Raw genomic sequence first — 22,066 nt, forward strand, 5'->3', positions numbered from 1 at the left:
TTTTGTGCATGTTGCTCTAGGCTCCTCTTCTCTGTCTGAATAATAGGCCCCTGGGCAGAGCTCAATGCACTGCTGCATGCCTCCCATCAGTCACCCATCTGTAGTAGAGGCACAGATCGGTGAGGTGACTTGCCTCAGGTCTCACAGCCAAGCTGAGAATACAACCCAGGTCTTCTGAGTGCCGGTCCTGTTCCCTAGCCACTGGTCCGCGCTGCCTCTCCCATGAGCCATAAGTCTTGCAAATGGCAGAAGAGGGGATTGGCACAGCCCAGGCTTTGTCGTTGGGAGACACAATGAATGGGAGGAGGGAAGGACATAGCTAGTGCGGATGCCGTCCTAGGGCATGTCTTCACAGCAGTGTTCACTTGGCCGTGCTGTGAAATAACACTAGAGCTGCTGGGGCCACATTGACTGTGACACTAAAACACATGGGCACAACCCATGACTCTTAGCTCTGCATTAAGCTGGGCCACTTTATGAATTCTTTCCCAGGGAACTGTGAGAGAGCTTGTCTCTCTGGTCTAGCACACAGGTATTAGAGTAGTGTATACTTAATGGTTGTGCTAGATGCTGATGAGTGGTGCCCACTCGGGTTTTAGCCTGTAACCTTCTTGGGCCAGACAACTTGAGTAAAAAACACCACTGCACTTGAGCTAAGAGGTTTTAGGTGTGGGTGGGCCTCAAGTTAGGGGCAGCCTCTCAGTTATAACGCAAGTCATCTTCGCAGTGAAGCTAAGTCCTCAGTCCGATCATCTGCTAGAGATGATTGAAAAGATTGAGAACCATTGTGGAGGGGCTAATACTATTTGGATCCGATCCAGTGAGGTGCTGAGGATCTTGTGTATACTCAATGCACTATCATGTCGGGGAAAGTGTGTGTGGGGCGAAGGGGGCGCAGGGAGGGGAGGTTAGTCTGAACATAGCAGGATCCAGCCCTTCACTTGTTTTTTTTTTTTAGAGAGCTCTAGGTGGAAAAAAATTTCTCTGGGTCAATAGCTTCTCCTTCACAAAAGTTGCAAACATTTTGTCCTTGTTTAATTTACAAGCCTAGAAAAAATTATAGAAACCGCTCTGGTTTTTGCCAGCTAACATCAGGCCTTCTAATGTCCTTTAAATATCAACTTTGTGTAGGAAATATGCTGTGGGATTTCACCTGCGCCACCTGCTGGTAGAAATCCACTACATGTGTTCAGAATTATCTCTGAGCTTTGTATTTAATTTCTTATTGGTGTACGGTTTGCCTCAGACAATTAGGGAAACATGCAATCCTTTCATGGAGCCACAAGCCATATTTTATTTATAAAGAGGTTGTGTTGAAAGGCAATGAGCAGAAAAATTGCCTTCCCCATAATAAACATTCAAAACATTTGGAAATCGACAATACAATGTATCATTTTTTAAAGTAACTACGTCCCTAATATGTTATTGATTATTATTATTTCAACCCCCTCCCAAAGTATACTAAATGCTATTACAAATTTTGTTTAAAAAGCATTTGAAGTAAATACTGATGTAAGCAGAATTGGAACCCAGGTAATCCTGAACCAGGGGGAATAAAGACATTGCTTGCACTTGCAGCAACTCAGAAAACCACATGAGGAAATTCAAATTAATACCAATCCTGCCTGTTGTGTGACCCATTGCCACCTGCTGGATGGTGATTTTAAGTCTGCATCACAATAATCTCCACTTTTTTTTTAAATATACTTGACTTCCTGATGTCTAGGGCACTAATTTAACTACACACGTGAATTCATATGTATACACTCAGCAGGGAAGAGAGCAAAATAGTAGCGTTATCACTAGTTTTCATAGACACATGAGTTTCTGTGCTGAAAAGCACTAAACAAATTGCCATGTGGAGACCATTTTCTGAGGTTTTTACTAAGGGAGGCTGCCACAGGAAAGAAGTGTAAAGCCTTACCCTGCCATTAAACAGTCAGCTGAAGAAAAGTGTTGTGATGGGTTGGGCTAAACCTCATTGAAACTGAGGGGTGCAACAACCACCTTTCATGTAGGATCAGTGTAAGAAACTGTTAAGCTCCTTTATGGAACCAGATAGCTGAAACAAATAGGAGCCTCTACCCAAAACAAAGATACAGTCAAGGCACACACCTGGGCGGAGGGGATTTTACTGGGTAGTGTTAATAGAGATGTTTATGAGAGAGAGAAACCGTGAGAAACACCATAGAGACAGAGATAAAGAAGGAGTAGAAAGCCAAAGACCCAACCTGAACATGCAGAGCATGGCCCTGAGAAAAGTGGAGAACTTTTTGGGCTAAGTTCTGGTTAAAAGAGGCTTGGAGGAACTGTGAGCAAAGAAACTGTCTCTTGTTGTTTGATTCCTCCTGTGTTAAGGGAAACAGGACTATGAACATTTTTATTGTAAATAAACAGGAGTGCATCAAAGATATCTGTCTCCATCATAAATTTCTCCTCCAAACCAAAACAATCCCCAGCACCCAAATTTTGGCAAAATGCTCTGTACAAAAAGGAATAACTGTAAACTATATTCTATGAAAAATTAACAGAAAGTATGATTCCCACTATGGATATTAAGAAGCAGTTAGAATGAGAAGACACTTTTGTATACTGAGTTTTTAAAATGGTGGGGGAAAATACCAGACTATTGTTTAAGAGCAACCTTAAGGGCAATTTTTGTAAGTATTCTTCAACAACGTGTGCTTCAGTGGTCTGCTTGCCATTTTAGAAGCAGCAGCTCCTGGAGGAAACTTTTTGACCTTTTTTTCCCATCGTGCATGATAAATGGTCAGCAATGATGCCCCATAACAGTGCTGTCAATCAAGCTTCAGTGTGGTAATGTATTCAGATATTTAACACTCTTCAAAAGGGACACTTTTCTATCATTATGGAAATTGAATATTTCTATTTGATCATTTTAATGAGACTAATATTGTTGTATGTATTTTGCTGTGTTTTCTCTGAATAGTGTTGAACTGCAGATCTTTGCTGGCCAGAGTTGGTGGATTGCACACTGAGAATCTTAACTCTTTCTGTATCAAGTGCCTACATGGGGTGACGAATTTCTAAAATTAATCTATTGTTAATGAAGAAAGAGAAAGCAAGATTGACTAAAGACTCCCTTAAAAATATGTTCGGCTTTAACAAACTGGAATAATGTAGCCTTAATCCTTTATATTGTTCAGTGACACTATTAAGTTTTGACTTTTAAAATCAATGTTTTAAAATAACAGTGTAATATCTTTGGTAGTTTAAAATGTATGAATAATGAATTTTGATGGCTTTTTATCTAAATATGGACACACACAAAATCCACCATTTTCATAAGATATTTACTGTGTCTCAAAAATTTGACAATAAAAGCCAGAACTGGGAAGAGAATAAACACAAGAAAAGAGAAATCCTATTATATTCCTTGGCACTGAACTTGATTGGTCAAAGGGATAACTAGTGTATGCTTTTCACTCGTGGAATCCAAATGAATTAAATAGCCATGCCTACGTCCTGTCCCCTTTCTAATGCTAATGTTTAGTTCTAGTATATTTATAGGAAACCACCACGTAGAAAATAGGGCCATGAAAAAAGATGTATGCACTGCAGCACGTATTGAAAGAGCTGCATTGATGTGAACACCACATGTAGTAAGCACCAATTATACGTTTGCAGGTACTTATTAAAGTGTGGTGTACTATGAACTGCCATTTTGCTGTACTCCTACAGCAACAGCAGCACGAAAGAACAAAGAAGTGACACATCACACTTCAGTGGGGAGGGGGGACATTTCCAGCGTGCTCCGAAAACAAAATGTAGTCACAAACCTCCAGTTCATCTTAATGGGAGGTGTGTAGCTAAAGCTCCATGCACTGAAATGAAAAATTATATTCCCCAGGTGTTTTGAAACACCCACCACTCCCTTACTCCAGTTATCAGTCATCACGTTTTTTTACAGATAGGGTAATTTTATAGCATGGGATTTTTGTCTCTGACCATCTTGGGTAATAGCCATTTGTAGACCTATCCTCCATGAATTTACCTAATTCTTTTTTCAACCCAGTTTTTGGCCTTCACAACAGCCCCTGGCAATGAATTCCACAGGATGGCAGTGCATTGTATGACAAAGTATTTCCTTATGGTTGTTTTAAATCCACTGCCTATTAATTTCATAGGGTGACCTACTGGTTCTTGTGTTATGTAAAGGGGTAAATAACACTCCCCTCTTCACTTTCTCCATGTCATTCATGATTTTGAGGACCTCTCATATTCCCCCTCAGTCCCAGTTTTTTTAAAAATCTCTCCACATATGGAAGCTGCTCTATGCCTCTAACCAGTTTTGCTGCCCTTCTTTCTACTTTTTCCAGTTCTAATATATCTTTTTTTGAGATGGGGTGACCAGAAGTGTGGGCATACCATGGATTTATATAACAGCACTATGATATTTTCTGTCTTATTAGCTACCCCATTCCTAATGCTTCCTAACAGTTAGCTTTTTAGATTGCTGATCCACACTGAGCAGATGTTTTCAGAGAACTATCCACCACGACTCCAAGTTCTCTTTCTTGAGTGGTGACAGCTCATTTAGACCCCATCATTTTGTACGTATAGTTGGGATTATATTTTCCAATGTGCGTTACTTTGCACTTATCAACATTGAATTCATCTGCCATTTTGTTGCTCATTCACCCAGTTTTGTAAGATTCCTTTGTAACTCTTCACCAGTCTGCTTTGGACTTAACTGTCTTGAGTAATTTTGTATTGTCTGCAACCTTTGCCCCCACCCCCTGATCCCAACCAGCTCTAGTGGTGTATGATTATTGGGCTGATCAGGAGGGTGGGATCCAAGACTCTGACACTGACCTCAGGCAAAATCCCTTAACCTCTCTGTAGTTCAGTTCACACTTCTGTAAAATAAGGATTAAAAACTATTGTAGCACTCACATACCTCAGAGAGGTGCTGTGAGACTCTGAATTTAATAATGTACATAAAGCCCTTTGAAATCCTGAAATAAAAGGTGCTTCCGCAAGTGCAACTTGTGCAAAGTTAATTTTTGCTTCTTAGTCCCATTGATTTTAGTAGTAATTTGAGTGTGTTAACAGCATGTAGTGCAGAGGTGCTGAGTATGTCTGGAAACGTCTCTTTCTGTAATTGTTCGTTCTTTGTTTATTGTGCAATGTGTTCTATTTTCTGCAGAAACTGCAATAGACAATTTCTTTCAAAGGAATAGGTAAAATGTACTTCTGATGGATATTCATTAACAAACACTTTATTAAGGGGGAAATTAAGATGGCTAAGTGCACTGGGGATGTTGACATTGATCAGAGGAAGTAATTTACCAGACTATTATTCTAGGAGAGGCAGGAACCAGCCAATTATGTTTTGAACAATTTTTTATTAATGAGAAAGAGGATAGCAATAGGGATTCTATTATACTGATACTTTAATTTTGATAATAGTTATACGTTTTGAAGGGGCACAGTCAAGCTGAAAATGACATTTCCTTCTGAAAATTCCCCCCCCCCCACTATTGTTATAAGCGACGTCTAAAATTACTGTAATTGAAAGAGATTAGAAGAAAACTATTTTCTCTTTCTTTGGTTTGTTTACTTTGTGCATTTGACAACACTTTGTTGAGTGGATCATTTGCTCTTTGGGAGATAAATGGGTGAGTATAGACTCAGGCTAGTCTTGCCTGGTCTATTTTTCCCAAGAATATGCACATCATTCCTGTCATTGCCTTGAACAAAGATGGATTAATAGCAAATGCTGCAGCAAAGCCAAGTGTGCTATTCACATGTAGAGCTTCAAGTTCAGAACACTAGTGAAAGCAAATATGTTTGAACATCTTCAGTTAACCAATCTGGTTATCCAAACTATTGAAGGTCACTGCTTCCAGCTCTGAGTGTCTTTACCCCCAACACATTAAAAATCCTTTTCTAAGAATGTGCACTTGGACTGTCTTTCAAAACACGTAGGAGTTACCAGATCATATTCTCCATTGCTTCTCAGTGCACAACTGAAGGGCCATGAATGTAGAGCTAGCCTAACTGGCTAATGGAAGATCACTCCTGTGTAGGGGATCCTCTGGTGGATAGAGATGGTGTAGCAACTTCTAAGCCAACTCTTCTCTGGGATGCTTAAGTACTATAATGTGTATGGCTGAAGGAAAGGGTGCACTGCCAGGGCTTCCCTATCCCTAGCAGCGCTTAGTTGCTGTATCAGTTCCTCTAGGCTTGTGTTAGCAGTGTGCATAGATTATACTGTTCTAATTTATGTCAAGGGAGCTGATCCAAAATGCAGCTGCCCAGGCTCAAGGAAATGCAAAGGTTAGTTTTACAATATCTTTACACACGCACACCTGCTGTTGTATTACTTTTCTGAAACTTGCTAGTATAGCAACAGCCACTGTGTAACTAAGACAGGGTATATGGATTGTTAGTGCTCTGGGGAGGAGGTTCCAGTCCTGTTAGTCTCCACACCAGCAGTGCTCCTAACAGAAAATCTCACTGATCCAGACAGCAGCATGGTTTAATTTTGGGAGGCTGTGTGGGAGGGTAAATCACAGCAGGGGGCTAAGGGCTTGTCTACACTTGGAGCTGTTCAGGAGCAGCTCTTCCTGAATAATTCCATGTGGACACCCTTATTCTGGAATAAAGATGCCTTGTTCCTGTTCTGCTCAATCTACATGTGTTAAGCGAAGCAGGAGCAGGACAGTCTTATTCTGAAAGAAGAGTGCTCACACATGGAGTTATTCAGGAAGCGCTGTTCAGTGTCTCAGCTGGGAGTACTTTCTTGAGCTGAATCAGTCAGGTGCAGCTGTGACAACTTGGACTCAACCCTTTAAGGCAGTGGAAGGTGAGGGTGGAGCTGGATTGTTTTTGATGGGGGTGGGACTGGGGATTTGTTGGCCTGGAGGGAAAGGGAGCTGTGGTGAGCTAACAGCTGTCTGGCATATGTTGTCTGGTTTTACATTGTTTGTTGGGAATATACAGCCTGTTGAGATGCATGAAGTGACTATGGTTACAGTCAGACTTTGTTTTGTATTTGGTTTAACAGGAATCCTAATACACCAGAAAGTTCTGGGGGAGATCTGATCTGCTTGCGCTGGGTCTCCTCTGGACTTTCTCTTTAGCCATTCAGATCCTAGCCTTGCTGTAGTAAGTATTTTTAAACTTTTGCATTAAAAAGGGACTTCTGGTTTTAAGAACACAAACAAGCAAAAAGGCCTGTTTTAAAGAGGATCTTATCCTGCTTCTGTCACCATGGCATTGGAACAACCTGAGTACTGCACTTAAGACTTGGGGTAAGTAGATGCAATCCCAGAATAGTTAATGCTGTTACAAAGATCTAATTAGCCCAGAGAGTCTGATTTCTTGGAGTTAGTGCTAGTATTCTCAAATCAGAAGTTGCAAAACTTTGAAATTAATATACTAGTCTCTGAAAATGTATGATTATTTTATTTCTATTTTAGAAGGGAAACTGCTTACAACTACAAGCATTTAAGAATGGCCATACAGGGTCAGACCAATGGTCCATCTAGCCCAGTAACCTCCTGTCTTATGGTGGTGGCTGCTATCACGTTTCAGAGGGAATGAACAGAATGGGGCAATTTATCAGGTGATCCATCCCCTGTTGTCCAGTTCCAGCTTCTAGGAGTCAGAGGTATAGGGGCACTCAGAGCACTGGGATGTGCATCCTTGACTATCTTGGCTAATAACCATTGATGGACCTTTCCTCCATGAATTTATCTAATTCTTTGTTGAACCCAGTTATACTTTGGCCTTCACATCGTCGCCTGGCAATGAGTTCCACAGGTTGACTGTGCATTGTGCAAAGTACTTTCTTGTGTTTGTTTTAAACTGCTTTTAATTTCATTGAATGACTCCTGGCTCTTATGTTATGAGACATAAATAACACTTCACTAGTCGTTTGCTCCATACCTTTTCATTATTGTAAGGATCTTTATCATATTCCCCTTCAGTCATCTCTCTTCCAAGATGAACAATCCCAATCTTTGTAATCTCTCCACACATGGAAGCTGCTTCATACCTCTAATCAGTTTTGCTGCACTTATCTCAACCTTTTCCAGTTCTAATATATCTTTTTTTGAGATGGGGTGCCCAGAACTGCACACAGTAGTCCGGTGTGGGCATTATATTTTCTCTTATCTATCCTTTTCCTAATGGTTCCTAACAATTCGTTAGCTTTGATTGCTGATGCACATTGAGTGGATGTTTTCAGAGAACTAAGCACAATGACTCCAAGCTCTCTTTTTTGAGTGGTAACAGCTCATTTAGACCCCATCATTTTGTATATATAGTCGGCATTATATTTTCCAATGTGCATTACTTTGCACTTATTGACACTGAATTTCATCTGCTACTTTTGTTGCCCAGTCATCCAATTTTGTAAGATCCCTCTGTAATTCTTCGCAGTCTGCTTTGTACTTAACTATTTTGAGTAATTTTATATCATCTGCAAATCTTACCATTTTACTGGTTGCTCCTTTTTCCAGGTCATTTATGAACAAGTTGTCGTCACAGTACAGATCCTTGCGGGACCCTGCCATTTAACTGTCTCCACTGTGAAAACTGACCATTTGTTCCTATCCTTTGTTTCCTACCTTTTAACCATTTTCCAATCCATAACAGGACCTTCCCTCTTATCCCCTGAGTGCTTATTTTACTAAAGAGCCTTTGGTTAGGAATCTTTTTAAAGGCTTTCTGAAAATACAACTATACTATATCCATTGGATCACCCTGTCTACATTTGTTAATACTCTCTCTCAAAAAAACTGTAATAGATTTTAGATCTAACAGATTTTTCTCATTTTTTTTATAGGTACTGCTGCTAGAAATTTTCAATGTAATATCCAGTTTCAACTTTATTAGGGTCTGAAATTCAGATAAACAGTAGTTACTAATAGTCAAAGCAACATATATGCAGTTCTCCTGTATTCTAGTCTTGAGTCTATTAATGATACATTATATAAATATAAATCATTTAATGCTTGTGCCTCTGTTTCTCCAATAGAAATATGGAGATGATGATAATTATCTTTCAGGGATATTAGAGGCCTGATGAGTAAATGAGAGTGCTTAATAAATGCTTTGAGATCCTTGGATGAAAGCTTCTATATAAATTCAATATATTTTATGCTATTGTACAGTATTTTCCAGCTAGCTGCATAGAGAATATAGGAACAAAGAAGGATACTTGCAGATCTACCACTTTCTTCTGTGTTCAGAATTCTTCACTAAATGATTCTGAACCCTTTGTAGCAGATGGTAAAGGAGTCAGTAGTATATTCCTCTTATTCTTACCTTGTATAAAATAAATGTGAATTCAGTGTACAGGCTACATAGTTTCCTACAATACTAAGGTGTTGTCTAAACACTATACACTACTTGAATAGTTGAAGTGGTACAGCTGCTTTAGTGTGGATTCAGTTATGCTGGAGAAGCTTATTTCTGTGTGGGAATAAGCTATACTGCTATAAAGCATCTATACACACTAAGGGTTTTAACCATATAATTATTTTGGTAAAAAAGAAGCTTCTCACCAACACAGTTATACTGGTACAAAATATTTTGTGTTTAGTAGCATGTAAGCCAATGGCCGAGTAAAGGTAAAAATTTCTATCAGGATCTCAATTTCCATTCAGTTCAGAGCTATCTGGGTGCACAAGTAAAGTATGCAAGATTAGGCTTGGGTCTTGGAGGCAGGGCTGGCTCCAGGCACCAGCCAAGCAAGCTCATGCTTGGGGTGGCAGATTCTAAGGGGCAGCATTCCGTCCAATCCTAGGGTGGCATGGCCGCCCTTTTTTTTTTTTTTTTGTTCGTTGCTCTGGCTGCCCTGTAGGAGGCGGTGGTGCGGAGATGAAGAGCACCCTGCTGGGAGCCAGCTGCACGCTCCGTCTGCCCCAGCCGGTGCCAGGTCTGCAGCAAACCCGTCAGCCCACGTCCGTCCCTCCCCGCTGACCAGAACAGTGCAGGTGATGCATCAGGAGGGGCCAAGTGGCGAGTGCTCCGGCTGAAGGAAGCTATGGCTGCCCTCCTTCTATCTCTTTCCCCCCTCCCACTCTCTCCCCCTCTCCCCTGCTAGCCAGGGCACGCACTCCACTGCCCAGGGCACGTCTGCAGCGCAGAGAGTCCCGCTAGCTGAAAGTTTGCACTCTGGCTGCTCCATGAGTTTTGTTTTTTTGCTTGGGGCGGCAAAAAAGCCAGAGCCAGCCCTGCTTGGAGGCATACAACTTCGGTGGAACAATGACAGCTCTGTCAATGTGATATATTATTGCAGGGGTCGGCAACCTACAGCACGCGTGTCCAAGGGGGGGGCAAGGTGGAAGTTTTGCCTTGGGTGCAAAATATCCTTGCACCGGCCCTGCCCAAGGTTAAGAACCACTGCACTAAACTGATAAGATCTGCATTTTAATTTAATTTCAAATGCAGCTTAAACACTTAAAAAAACACTGGTTTACTTTACATACAACAATAGTTTATAGACTTATAGAGACCTTCTAAAAACGTTAAAATATATTACTGGCATGCGAAACCTTAAATTAGAGTGAGTAAATGAAGACTTGTCACACCACTTCTGAAAGTTTGCCGACCCCTGTATTATTGTAATAATCAGTGCAAATAGCAGCGCCACCAGTAGGTGGTGCTGTAACTTTCTCTTAGTGTTTAGAGACCATGATTGTGATCCAGATAGCAATTCCCTGCATTATTCTTGAAAAACCTTATTGAATTAAGTTTAATTATCTTTGGGGGTTCATTGTATTAAAGGCAAAGTTTATGTATTATTGTGGGCCAGGATAGTATGTAACCTCTTTTGGGGCTGGGGTGGTGGGGGTGGAGATCGAAGGTCTATTGAAAATGTGAGACAAAGTGGGTGAAAATCTTTTATTGGAGCAACTTCTGCAGTGAGAGAGCGTTGCTTTCAAGCCACACAGCTCTCCTTCGGGTCTGAAAACATGGTTAAAATACTGAAAATGGGACCATCAATAACAGACTTCTGGAATAACATGGTAAATGGATTTCCTGGGGAATACCTATGGGGACGTAATGCAAATTCCCCAACTCTGGTTAGGCAAAAATCCTGCCTGTTGAAGCTACACCATGAGGAGAGAGTCTCTGCAGATTACTTGTTCCTAGAGACTGGAGATCAAAGGCTTGAGATGTATAAAGAAACAGATGAACTGCCCAGTTGCTTGTTCTGGTTCTGAAGCTGAACTAGTAATGAACTTGGAACCATGGCGAAAACTCAGCTGTGGTGAAGGACACCTACAAGAGCCTAAGGCTGAAACTGGGGTGACCCCTGGTAGCATGTATGGAGGTTCTTTTAACGTTTTCCCTCTAATGCTTTCATCTTAAGAATCTAAGTGCTTGCTTAGGAAGAGCGGTGTGTGACTTGTAACTGAGGGTAGTTATGGTACATAGCCTTTGGAGAGAAAGCAAAGTGCAGTCAGGCTTCCTGGGAACATCACAGTGTAGGCAGGGAACTATGCAGCCTGGAAAAACAACGGTTGGGAATTAGAGGGGTAGCCGTGATAGTCTGGATCTGTAAAAAGCAACAAAGAGTCTTGTGGCACCTTAAAGACTAACAGATGTATTGGAGCATAAGCTTTCATGGGTGAATACCAACTTCGTCAGATGCATAGTTGGGAGGCAGTCTCTGCTGAAGAGAGGTGATGGCTGGAAGCCGTAAACCTTTAAGTGATTTCCCTGGTGGATCATCGAGGAGGAATACAGGTGCAGTTGCCATAAACATAATGATGGCCATACGGGGTCAGACTAATGGTCCATCTAGCCCAATATCTTGTCTTCCAACATTGGTGACAGATGCTTCAGAGGGAATGAACAAAAACAGGGCAATTATCAAGTGATCCATCACCTGTCATCCAGTCTCAGCTTCTGGCAATTATAGACTCTGAGGCCTTGGCTACACTCACACTTTACAGCGCTGCAACTGGGGTGTGAAAAAACACCCCGCTGAGCACTGCAAGATACAGCGCTGTAAAGCGTCAGTGTAATCAGGGCAGCAGCGCTGGGAGTGCGGCTCCCAGCGCTGCACCCTACACCCATAAGGGATGTAGTTTACATGCAGCGCTGGGAGAGCTCTCTCCCAGCGCTGCTGCTCTGACTACACTCACACTTCAAAGCGCTGCCGGGGCAGCGCTTTGAAATTCCAAATGTAGCCATACCCATAGACTCTAGGGTCAGAAGGGACCAATGTGATCATCTAGTCCGACCCCCTGCACAAAGCAGGCCACAGAACCCTACCCATCCACTTCTATAACAAACCCCTAACCTGTGTCCGAGTTATTGAAGTCTTCAAATTGTGGTTTGAAGACCTCAAGCTGCAGAGAATCCACCAGCAAGTGACCCATGCCCCACGCTGCAGGGGAAGGCGAAAAACCTCCAGGGCCTCTGCCAATCTGCCCCGGAGGAAAATTCCTTCCCAACCCCATATATGGTGATCAGCTAAACCCTGAGCATTTGGGCAAGACTCACCAGCCAGCACTCAGAAAAGAATTCTCTGCAGTAACTCAGATCCCATCCTATCACCGACCACTGGGCATACTTATCTGCTGATAATCAAAGATCAATTGCCAAAATTAAGCTATCCCATCATACCATCCCTTCCATAAATTTACTAAGCTTAGTCTTAAAGCCAGATACGTCTTTTGCCCCCACTACTCCCCTTGGAAGGCTGTTCCAGAATTTCACTCCTCTAATGGTTAGAAACCTTCATCTAATTTCAAGTCTAAACTTCCTAGTGTCCAGTTTATACCCATTTGTTCTTGTGTCTATATTGGTACTAAGCTTAAATAATTCCTCTCCCTCCCTAACATTAATCCCTCTGATATATTTATAAAGAGCAAGCATATCCCCCCTCAGCCTTCTTTTGCCTTATAGAATGGTACTAACACCTCCTTATCTTTGCTGGAAATACCTTGCCTGATGCATCCTAAAACCACATTAGCTTTTTTAATGGCCATATCACATTGGCGGCTCATAGTCATCCAAGGTCCTTCTCCTCTTCTGTTGCTTCCAACTGATGTGTCCCCAATGTATATCTAAAATTCTTATTATTAATCTCTAAGTGCATGACCTTGCACTTTCCACTATTAAATTTCATCCTATTACTATTACTCCAGTTTACAAGGTCATCCAGATCTTCCTGTATGATATCCCGGTCCTTCTCTGTGTTAACAATACCCCTCAGCTTTGTGTCATCCGCAAACTTTATTAGCACATTCCCACTTTTTGTGCCAAGGTCAGTAATAAAAAGGTTAAATAAGATTGGTCCCAAAACCGATCCTTGAGGAACTCTGCTAGTAACCTCCTTCCAGCCTGACAGTTCACCCTTCAGTACGACCCGTTGTAGTCTCCCCTTTAACCAGTTCCTTATCCACGTTTCAATTTTCATATTGATCCCCATCTTTTCCAATTTGACTAATAATTTCGCATGTGGAACTGTGTCAAATGCCTTACTGAAACTGAGGTAAATTAGGTCTACAGCATTTCCTTTGTCTAAATAATCTGTCACCTTCTCAAAGAAGGAGATAGGTTGGTTTGGCATGATCTACCTTAATTAAAACCATGTTGTAATTTGTCCCAATTACCATTGACCTCAATGTCCTTAACTACTTTCTCCTTCAAAATTTTTTCCAAGACCTTACATACTTCAGATGTCAAACTAACAGGCCTAGAGTTACTGGGATCACTCTTTCTCCCTTTCTTAAAGATAGGAACTATGTTAGCAATTCTCCAGTTGTACGGTACAACCCCTGAGTTTACCAATTCATTAAAAATTCTCGCTAATGGGCTTGCAATTTCATGCGCCAGTTCCTTTAATATTCTTGGATGAAGATTATCTGGTTTTGTCCCATTAAGCTGTTCAAGTTTGGCTTCTACCTCAGCTGTGGTAATATCCACCTCCATATCCTCATTCCCGTTTGTGATCCTTCCATTACCCCTAAGCTCCCCATTAGCCTTATTAAAGACTGAGGCAAAGTACTTATTTAGATATTGGGCCATTCCTGGGTTATCCTTAACCTCCTTTCCATCCTCAGTGTGTAGCGGTCCCACTTCTTCTTTCTTTGTTTTCTTCTTATTTATATGGCTACAGAACCTTTTTACTATTGGTTTTAATTCCCTTTGCAAGGTCCAACTTTACTTGGCTTTTAGCCTTTCTCACTTTATCCCTACATGTTCTGACCTCAGGTAGCTTTCCTTGCTAATCCCACCCTTCTTCCACTCCTTGTAGGCTTTCTGCTTTTTCTTAATCACCTCTCTGAGATGCTTGCTCATCCAGCTTGGTCTACAACTCCTGCCTATGTTTTTTCCCCCTTTCTTGGGATGCAGGCTTCTGATAGTTTCTGCAGCTGTGACTTAAAGTAATTCCAGGCCTCTTCTGCATTTAGATCCACAAGTTCTTCAGTCCAATCCACTTCCCTAACTAATTTCCTTAATTCTTTAAAGTTAGCCCTTTTGAAATAAAAAACCCTAGTCCCAGATCTATTTTTGTTTATCCTTCCATCTAGTTTGAACTGAATTAGCTCATGATCACTCGAACCAAGGTTGTCCCCTACAACCATTTCTTCTGTGAGGTCCTCACTACTCACCAAAACCAAATCTAAAATGGCATCCCCTCTTGTTGGTTCTTCAACTACTTGGTGAAGAAATCCATCTATCACATCCAGAAAAATCTGAGCCCTATTATCCTTGCTAGCACTTGTCCTCCAGTCTACATCTGGGAAGTTAAAGTCTCCCATGATCACACATTTCCCATTAGTGTTTACTTCATTAAAAACATTAGAGGTCTCTATCCATATCCAAATCAGATCCCGGCGGTCTGTAGCACACCCCAAGCACTATCTCAAGGGAGGCTCTAGTAGCTTTCTTTCCCAGTGTGATTTTTGCCCAGACAGACTCTGCCTTGTCCATTCCATCACTTCTTATTTCTTTACAGTTACAATGCTACTCCACCACCTTTGCCTTTATTTCTGTCTTTCCTAAACAGCACATAGCCTTCAATACCTGTACTCCAGTCATGACTACTATTCCACCATGTTTCTGTTATCCCTATAATATCCGGTTTCACTTCCTGCACCAGTAGCTCTAGTTCCTCCATTTTGTTCCCTAGGCTCCTCGCATTAGTGTACAGACATCTTAATTTTTGCCGTTTGGCTTCACTGACATTCTTTACCCTGTTAGGCACAGACATTCTACCACCAGCATCACCTGTTAATCTGCTATCTACACTACCCTTCCTCCTTATGCCAATTCTTCTGTCCACGGCTGTATCCCCTGTTACTTTGTTTACTTCCCTCTCAAGGTTAAATTCCAGCATGGAGATCTCCTGGACATCTCCCAACCATCTCCCCCAAATTTCTAGTTTAAAGCTCTCTTAATCAGTTTGGCGAGCCTTAATCCTAGAAGTCTATTTCCCTCCTTATTCAGGTGAAGTCCATCCCGAGAGAACAGTCTTCTGTCCGTAAATGCTTCCCAATGGCTGTACATCCCAAAGCCCTCCTTATAGCACCACTGCCTGAGCCATCTGATTGCCATAATCTTGTTACACCTTTGTTGCCCATCTCTAGGAATCGGCAGAATCCCACTGAAGATCACCTGAGCCTCTATTTCTTTAAGCATCTTCCCCAGTCTGGCCTAGTCTCCCTTGATACATTCCAGAGAGTATCTAGCCGTATCATTCGTTCCCACATGAAGGACAATCAACGGATTCTTCCCTGCTCCTGCTAGGATCCTTTCCAGCCTCAGGTCCACATCCTATATCTTAGCACCCGGCAGACAGCACACCCTTCTGTTCTCTCGATCAGCTCTAGTTACAGGCCTGTCTATTCTTCTCAGTAAGGAGTCTCCAATCACGTAGACCTGCCTTTCCTGGTGACAGTGTGATTCTCCGGTCTATCCCCTGCACCCACTGGCTGCAAGTCCTCTCGATTCTTATTTACACCTTGCAATCCTCCTGGGGCTCATATTTGGTGTTGCCTCCACTGACTCCTCCCCTCCTCTTGTAGGACTATCAGCTCTTCTCGTGTTCCTTGCCCTCTCCTTCAGCGGCCATTTGCTGTGCCCCTTCTTCATTTTCCAACTCTGCAAACCTGTTCCTGAGTTCTATTTCTCCTTCACTGGCCCGTCTTTTTTCCTCTGCCTGGTTCTCTTAGTCACATGCTTCCAGCATCCACTTTCCTCACCCAGCAGTCTCTCCTCTGAATTTTTTGGTCCTGCTTCCATCTGCATGTCTGAGCTTATCCCTTCAGCCCCCGTGTGTCTGTGCTCCATCATCTGCTCAAACCCCCTCCTAAACTCAACCAGAGTTTCCACTTGCATCTCCAGTCCTTGGATCTTTTCTTCCATCAGCTCTATCAGGCGGCACTTCATGCAGACAAAACTCTTTTCAGGCACCCCCTCCAGTAACATGTACATGCCGCAGCTTCCACATCCAGTCATCCTTTATTGTCTTTCTCTGCTACCTCTGTATCAGTCATGGCCTTCCCACCTAAAGCCTGGTAGTCAATGGAACACAACACAACACAAACTCCCAGCAGGCACCAGACCACCACCCTATCCCTTAACTAGCTTGTCAGTTCCTCTGTCTTAGTCTCCCCTGCAACCTCCCCCTGGAAACTCCCCTGTTTACAGCTCTGCTTGCTCGCTCCTGTGCCGCTGCAGCTGTCTGTGCCGCTGCCTGACGGGCTGGCTACTTGTATAGGACCCCTAATCAGGGCTCCGCTGCTCTCCCAGCACACTGCCCCTAGCAGCCTCCACACACCCACACCCACACACTACACAATACAATCCACAAACTACAAAAACCTGCTCCTCCAACAGAACTCCCTCTGAAACTCCCCTGTTTACAGCTCTGTTTGCTGGCTCCTGTGCCGCTGCCTGACTGGCTGGCTACTTATATAGGACCCCTAATCAGGGCTCTGCTCTCCCAGCACACTGCCCCTAGCAGCGTGCGCGCGCACACACACACACCATGGAGCTGTGTCCCTGACTATCTTGGCTAATAGCCATTGAAGGTCCTAGCATCCATGAACTCATCTAATACCTTTTTTAACCCAGTTATACTTTTGGTCTTCACAACATCCCATGGCAATGAGTTCTACAGGTTGACAATGTGTTGTGTGAAGTACTTCCTTAAGTTTGTTTTAAACCTGCTGCCTAATAACAATGCCTATTAAACTGTGTCACTGATGACATCTTGCTTCAGGGCCGCTAGGTGAAAGTTTAGTTGTGCCTGCATCTGCTAGAGTTCTTACTTGCAGTGTCCCAATAAATATTTTGATTTCTGTAAGTATTACAATGGGTGGCAACATCTTCAAGAAGGCAAAAGCACTTTTGCCTAAGAAGATATTTACTGGTCCTACAGATGAGACTGGAATCTGAGTACTTGACAGACTTTGAGCTACTGGTCTCTGTGAATGAGAGGATGGACGAGAAGACAACACCGTACTGAGCTTTTCAGATGCATGAATGCACCAGGGATATTTCAGAAGGTAGTAAATGGTCTAGCCCAAGTTCAGAGAAATGAAGACATCCTCCTGAACTTATGTGGCTTCATTTATTTCCATAAAACACAGAGGGGAAAGGATTCTAAAGCCTTTTAAAGTGCTTAAATTTGCAGGAAACAAATATTAGTTTGTGAGGTGTTACATCACTTTCCAGAGACATTAAATCAGACAAGATAGGTTGGAGCCTTAACCCCAGAAACTGAATGTTATAAAGGACTGGAAGCTGGGATGGTGAGTTGTATGGGCCTATGGTGCCTGTGCTCCAGCAAATTCAGGGCTCGGGCTCCACCAATGTTCGGACCCGGGTCTCCCATCTGCTGCCCCCACGTGCCTCCCTGGGAGCATCCCCTAGTCCTGCCTGCTGTCCCAACATGCCTCCCTGCCTCACCTGTGCCCTCGGCGGATGCCCCCTGCAGCTGTGTGCTGTACTCACTTGCCAGCTGCTACCAGCTAAGGCAGTGGTGCTGGTGGCAGGCTGACTGCTGCGCCTGCGGAGGGAGGAGACACAGTGGCATGGCAGCATTCCCCCTCCCCAGCCAGGGAACTCCAAGGGGGTTTATCCTGTCTGGACCTCCTGAGCAGCAGCCTGGGGCTTGGGTGAGTGTCATACCTGGGGAAGGGGGAGGAGAGGAGGGCCTCTCCCCTGGGGCTTGCTGTTGCCAGCAGGGAAAGGGCTGGGGGGAGTCCTCCTTTCTAGCCCCAGCCCAGCCTGCCTGCTGCACCCCAAAGTTTGAACTCCTCATCCCTGGCCCAGCCCACCCCAAAGCCTGCACCCCCAGCCAGAGCCCTCACCCCCACCTTCTGCCCCAGCCCTGAGCCCCCTCCTGCACCATGAACCCCTCATCCCCAGCCCCATTCTTTGCTTAGGAATTGGCATTTCTTTCCTTTGTTCTTTATAAGTGGTGCTGAGCAGTGCATTGCTGCGGGTGCTAGACTGTCTGACTTTAGGCCTTGTCTACACCGGGTTATTTTACACCAACATAGCTGCATTTGTGCAAGCCCCTAGTGTAGACAATCCATGGCCAGTTAACCATGACTTGTGTTGGCACAGTTTCTAAGTGTGAAACCCCACTGTGGGCAAGCCCTTAGTAAGGTGACAACTCCACTTTATCTAAAAAATTAGTTACTTAAAAAGAAACCCTTAAGACCCACCAACAAATGTCATCGCTCCTGGTTATTTTTTTAAATTCCATTGAAAATACTGGTTTTACAGTGAGGACAAATTTCCATCAAGTATTCGTAACCCAAACATTACAGACTGAGAACTTGGAAGTACTTTAACTGATTTTCATTGTCCAAAATAAAAGATGCACAGACTGTGACAGAGTCATAAATAGGTACAGAAATACTTGTTTACAATATATGGCTTTCAGGCTAGCCATGTCCCCAATAATAGAGTTTCGCATTTATCTCTCTGTGCACATTAATGAAGATTTACCCTCTTAAATCCCTTTCATCTTGGTTACTAGAATGAATTATTTGTATAATAGTTAAAACAACAACAGTGTACATCCCCAGTAGTAATGCTCTGCACAGCCATGTCAATAATCCAGTTCTGCCTGTCCTTCAGCCTGCGAAAGGAAAGAAATGTCTTACCCTCATTCCCACCCCTACCCAAGAGCCCACACCCCCAGCAAGATCCCTCACTCCTCCACCCCCAACCCTCTGCCCCATCCTGAGCCCCCTCCTGCACTGTGAATTCCTCATCCCTGGCCCCACCCTGCATCCCTCACTCCCGCACCCCAACCCTCTGCCCTACCCTGAGCTTCCTCCCACACTCCAAACCCCTCAGCCTCACTCCATTAATTTTGTGTAATTATAGAATCATAATAATCAACAATGAATGAATTCTTAATAAAGTTACCCAGAGAAAAAGAACAAACGCATCATTCATCAGGTGATGGCCTGAGTTCGACAGCCAGCTTGCAGCTTGAAGCTATCCAAAAGAAAGATGCAGCAAATCTAAAAGAGAAGTTTTCATCAGTCTTGGCTATTACAATTTACGTGGTTAGAATACAACAGAGAATTAGACAAAGCTTTTAGGTTTTGAGGGTTATTGATCCAAGAGTACTTGGTTGTTTCCATATTCAAAAGAGTATTAATACAGTTGATATGCTGTTAAATAATTTTTCTTAAGATAGTGATATTGTGCAATGTAGAGAAACTGTTAAATGCTTACTGTTTTCAGTCCATTTTTATGTTATTTTAAAAAATATATCAGCTTACAAAGTAGGGGGTGGGGGCATAGGACTTGGACTTGTTCTGGGCACCACCAAAATTTATACAAATCTGCCACCACTGGCTGGAAGGTTCCTACAAACCTGGTGGAGGTACAGTGGCTTGTAGATATTCCACTGAACACCTCAGCAACATTCTTTGATCTATCTTGCATCCTGTTCCCTAGATAAGTTATAGATACTTTACAATGTGTATTTGCAAACTTCTGTTTAACCCAAGCACACCTAGCATGTACTCTTCCACTGTATCAAATGTGAGTTGCCTCTGTCCTTCTATAGCCACACGTGCCACTTGGGCTCATTTTGTATGCACTGTAATGAAACAAGTGTAGTTTTCGACACTGGGTACTTGTTAATTTTTTTAAATACATTTTACTGCAGCTGCGTGCAAAGCTTTCATAGTAAAGAAGTGGCAGAGACTCCCTGATGTTTGCTATGGACTTGGCTATTGCTATTTAATTTACATGGATGGTGCTCAGATACCAGAGACCTGGGCAGCAGTATGCAAGCCTTAGATAAAAAATGACTTTCAGCATAAATGTTGTTTTGTTTTTTCCATTCAGTGAAACTTAACTGAAGCTTCATAGACATGAGAAGCTGTTATCAACCCATACCATTTGCTCCCAGGAACCAATGTTAGCACTCTAGTCACATTCTTCAGTTCACTGCTAGGTTTTAGTAGTAACTGAGGCAGTCAAGTGCCTTTAATGTGCCCCATTTTTGTCAAACATTCAGTTTACTTCTAACAGGATATAATACCCAGGAGTGCTCCTGCCTGCTTATTATTGCCACATCCCCCCCCTTAGTTCCCCCTGTGGGAGCCCTCCCATACAGCCATTCCCCTGCCCCATAGTGTCCCCTATGGGAACCCTCCCATACAGCCCCCGCCCTTGTGCCCCCCCACAAGAACCCTCCCATACAGCCATCCCCTTGCCAAGCTCCCACCCATTGTGTCCCCCACAGGAACCCTCCCATACAGCCATTCCCCTGCCCCATAGTGTCCCCTATGGGAACCCTCCCATACAGCCCCCGCCCTTGTGCCCCCCACAAGAACCCTCCCATACAGCCATCCCCTTGCCAAGCTCCCACCCATTGTGTCCCCCACAGGAACCCTCCCATAGTGCCATCCCCCTACAACTCCATCTCATAACGCCTCCTGTGGGAACCCTCCCACACAGCCATTCCCCTGCCAAGCCCCCATCCATTTTACCCCCCATAGGATCCACCTGCCATCCCATAGGGGGTGCTACTAAGGAGCCACTCCCAGCCCATAGCGCCCCCTGGGGGAACCCTCCCCTACAGCCATCTCCTGCCACCTCCCCACCCAACCCCTATCTCCGTCCCGCTTCGCTCGGAACCCCCCCGCTCCGCCCGCACTTTCCTTTGGCGCCCAACCCGCCCCCTAGCGGGCGGCACCACCTGTCGCAGACATGGGGGCGGTGAGGAGTGGACCTGGCGTGTCCACTCGCTCGCTTCCCAGCGCGGGGCTGGGAAGGGAGCGCAGCCCTTGGGTGTGAGTGAGCGGCACCCCCTAGCCTTCGCTGCGGTGCCCCTCACGGCCCTGGCCCTGCCCCCCCCGCTCCACATCCAGAGTGGTCCGCTCCGAGGGGGAGGTGGCTCCGCCGCCATTTTGTGTGTGTGGGGCTGACGGGCGGGCTCCCGCTGCCGCGCCGCGAGGAGGCGGGGAGCAAGGCGGGCGCCGTGAGGTGAAGGAGGCCGGGCGCGGCGGGGGGGCAGCAGCCGCCCCCATTCTCCGGAGACATGTACATCAAACAGGTAAGGCGGCGGGCTCCACCCGGGGCTCAGCGCCGCTCCCCTGCCGGGGAGAGGGTCTGGCCTCGGGAGCCGGGGGCGGCGGGGCCCGGGCCCTACCTGGGGTGAGCGGCTCTGGGGTGAATGCTGGGCCCTGTTGTGGGGCAGGGGAGAGCGTCTCCAGGCCTTGTCCTTGGGTAGGAGCCCCCCCCCCCCGTGTTCTGCCGGTGGGGGCCCGCCGGGTGCCAAAGCCCGCTCGGCTCCATTCAGAGCCTGGTGCACACCTGCTCAGCAGCCCCCCCCCCCCCGTAACGTCTGTGTAAATAAAGAGAAACGGGAGGGGCGACCCCACACGATGCCCCCTTGAAGGGATAAGGAGGATGCTAGGTGGCCCAGATAGGGCCAGGTGTGGCGGATAGGGTAATGTCATTTATTGCAGGGGTTCTCAAGCTTTTTCTGAAGCCCACCCCAAATGTTATTAAAAACCCTATGGCTCACCTGTGCCTCTAGAAGCCAGGGCTGGTGTTAGGGAGTAGCAAACAGGGCAGTTGC

The 22,066-nt window shown here is 44.5% G+C and overlaps 1 protein-coding gene and 1 long non-coding RNA gene across 2 annotated transcripts in view; one reads left to right on the forward strand and one right to left on the reverse strand.

Annotated features, from left to right (window-relative positions):
- Positions 1–18,827: 18,827 nt before the first annotated feature.
- LOC115654441 lies at positions 18,828–21,171 on the reverse strand. The gene is made up of 3 exons (XR_004001192.1): positions 20,377–21,171; positions 19,390–19,487; positions 18,828–19,096 (listed from the first exon to the last, which is right to left on the reverse strand). It is a non-coding gene; the product is annotated as an uncharacterized LOC115654441 (long non-coding RNA).
- A 231-nt stretch (positions 21,172–21,402) lies between these two features.
- Positions 21,403–22,066, forward strand: part of SMC3 (structural maintenance of chromosomes 3) — a 51,869-nt gene continuing 51,205 nt past the window's right edge. The window contains exon 1 of the mRNA XM_030568713.1: positions 21,403–21,538. Within this exon, the coding sequence (XP_030424573.1) occupies positions 21,524–21,538 (15 nt within the window). The 5' untranslated portion in view covers positions 21,403–21,523. The remainder of the gene's footprint in view (positions 21,539–22,066) is intronic.

This window comes from Gopherus evgoodei, chromosome 7 (assembly GCF_007399415.2).
Source record: "Gopherus evgoodei ecotype Sinaloan lineage chromosome 7, rGopEvg1_v1.p, whole genome shotgun sequence".
Classification (NCBI taxonomy): Eukaryota; Metazoa; Chordata; order Testudines; family Testudinidae; genus Gopherus; species Gopherus evgoodei.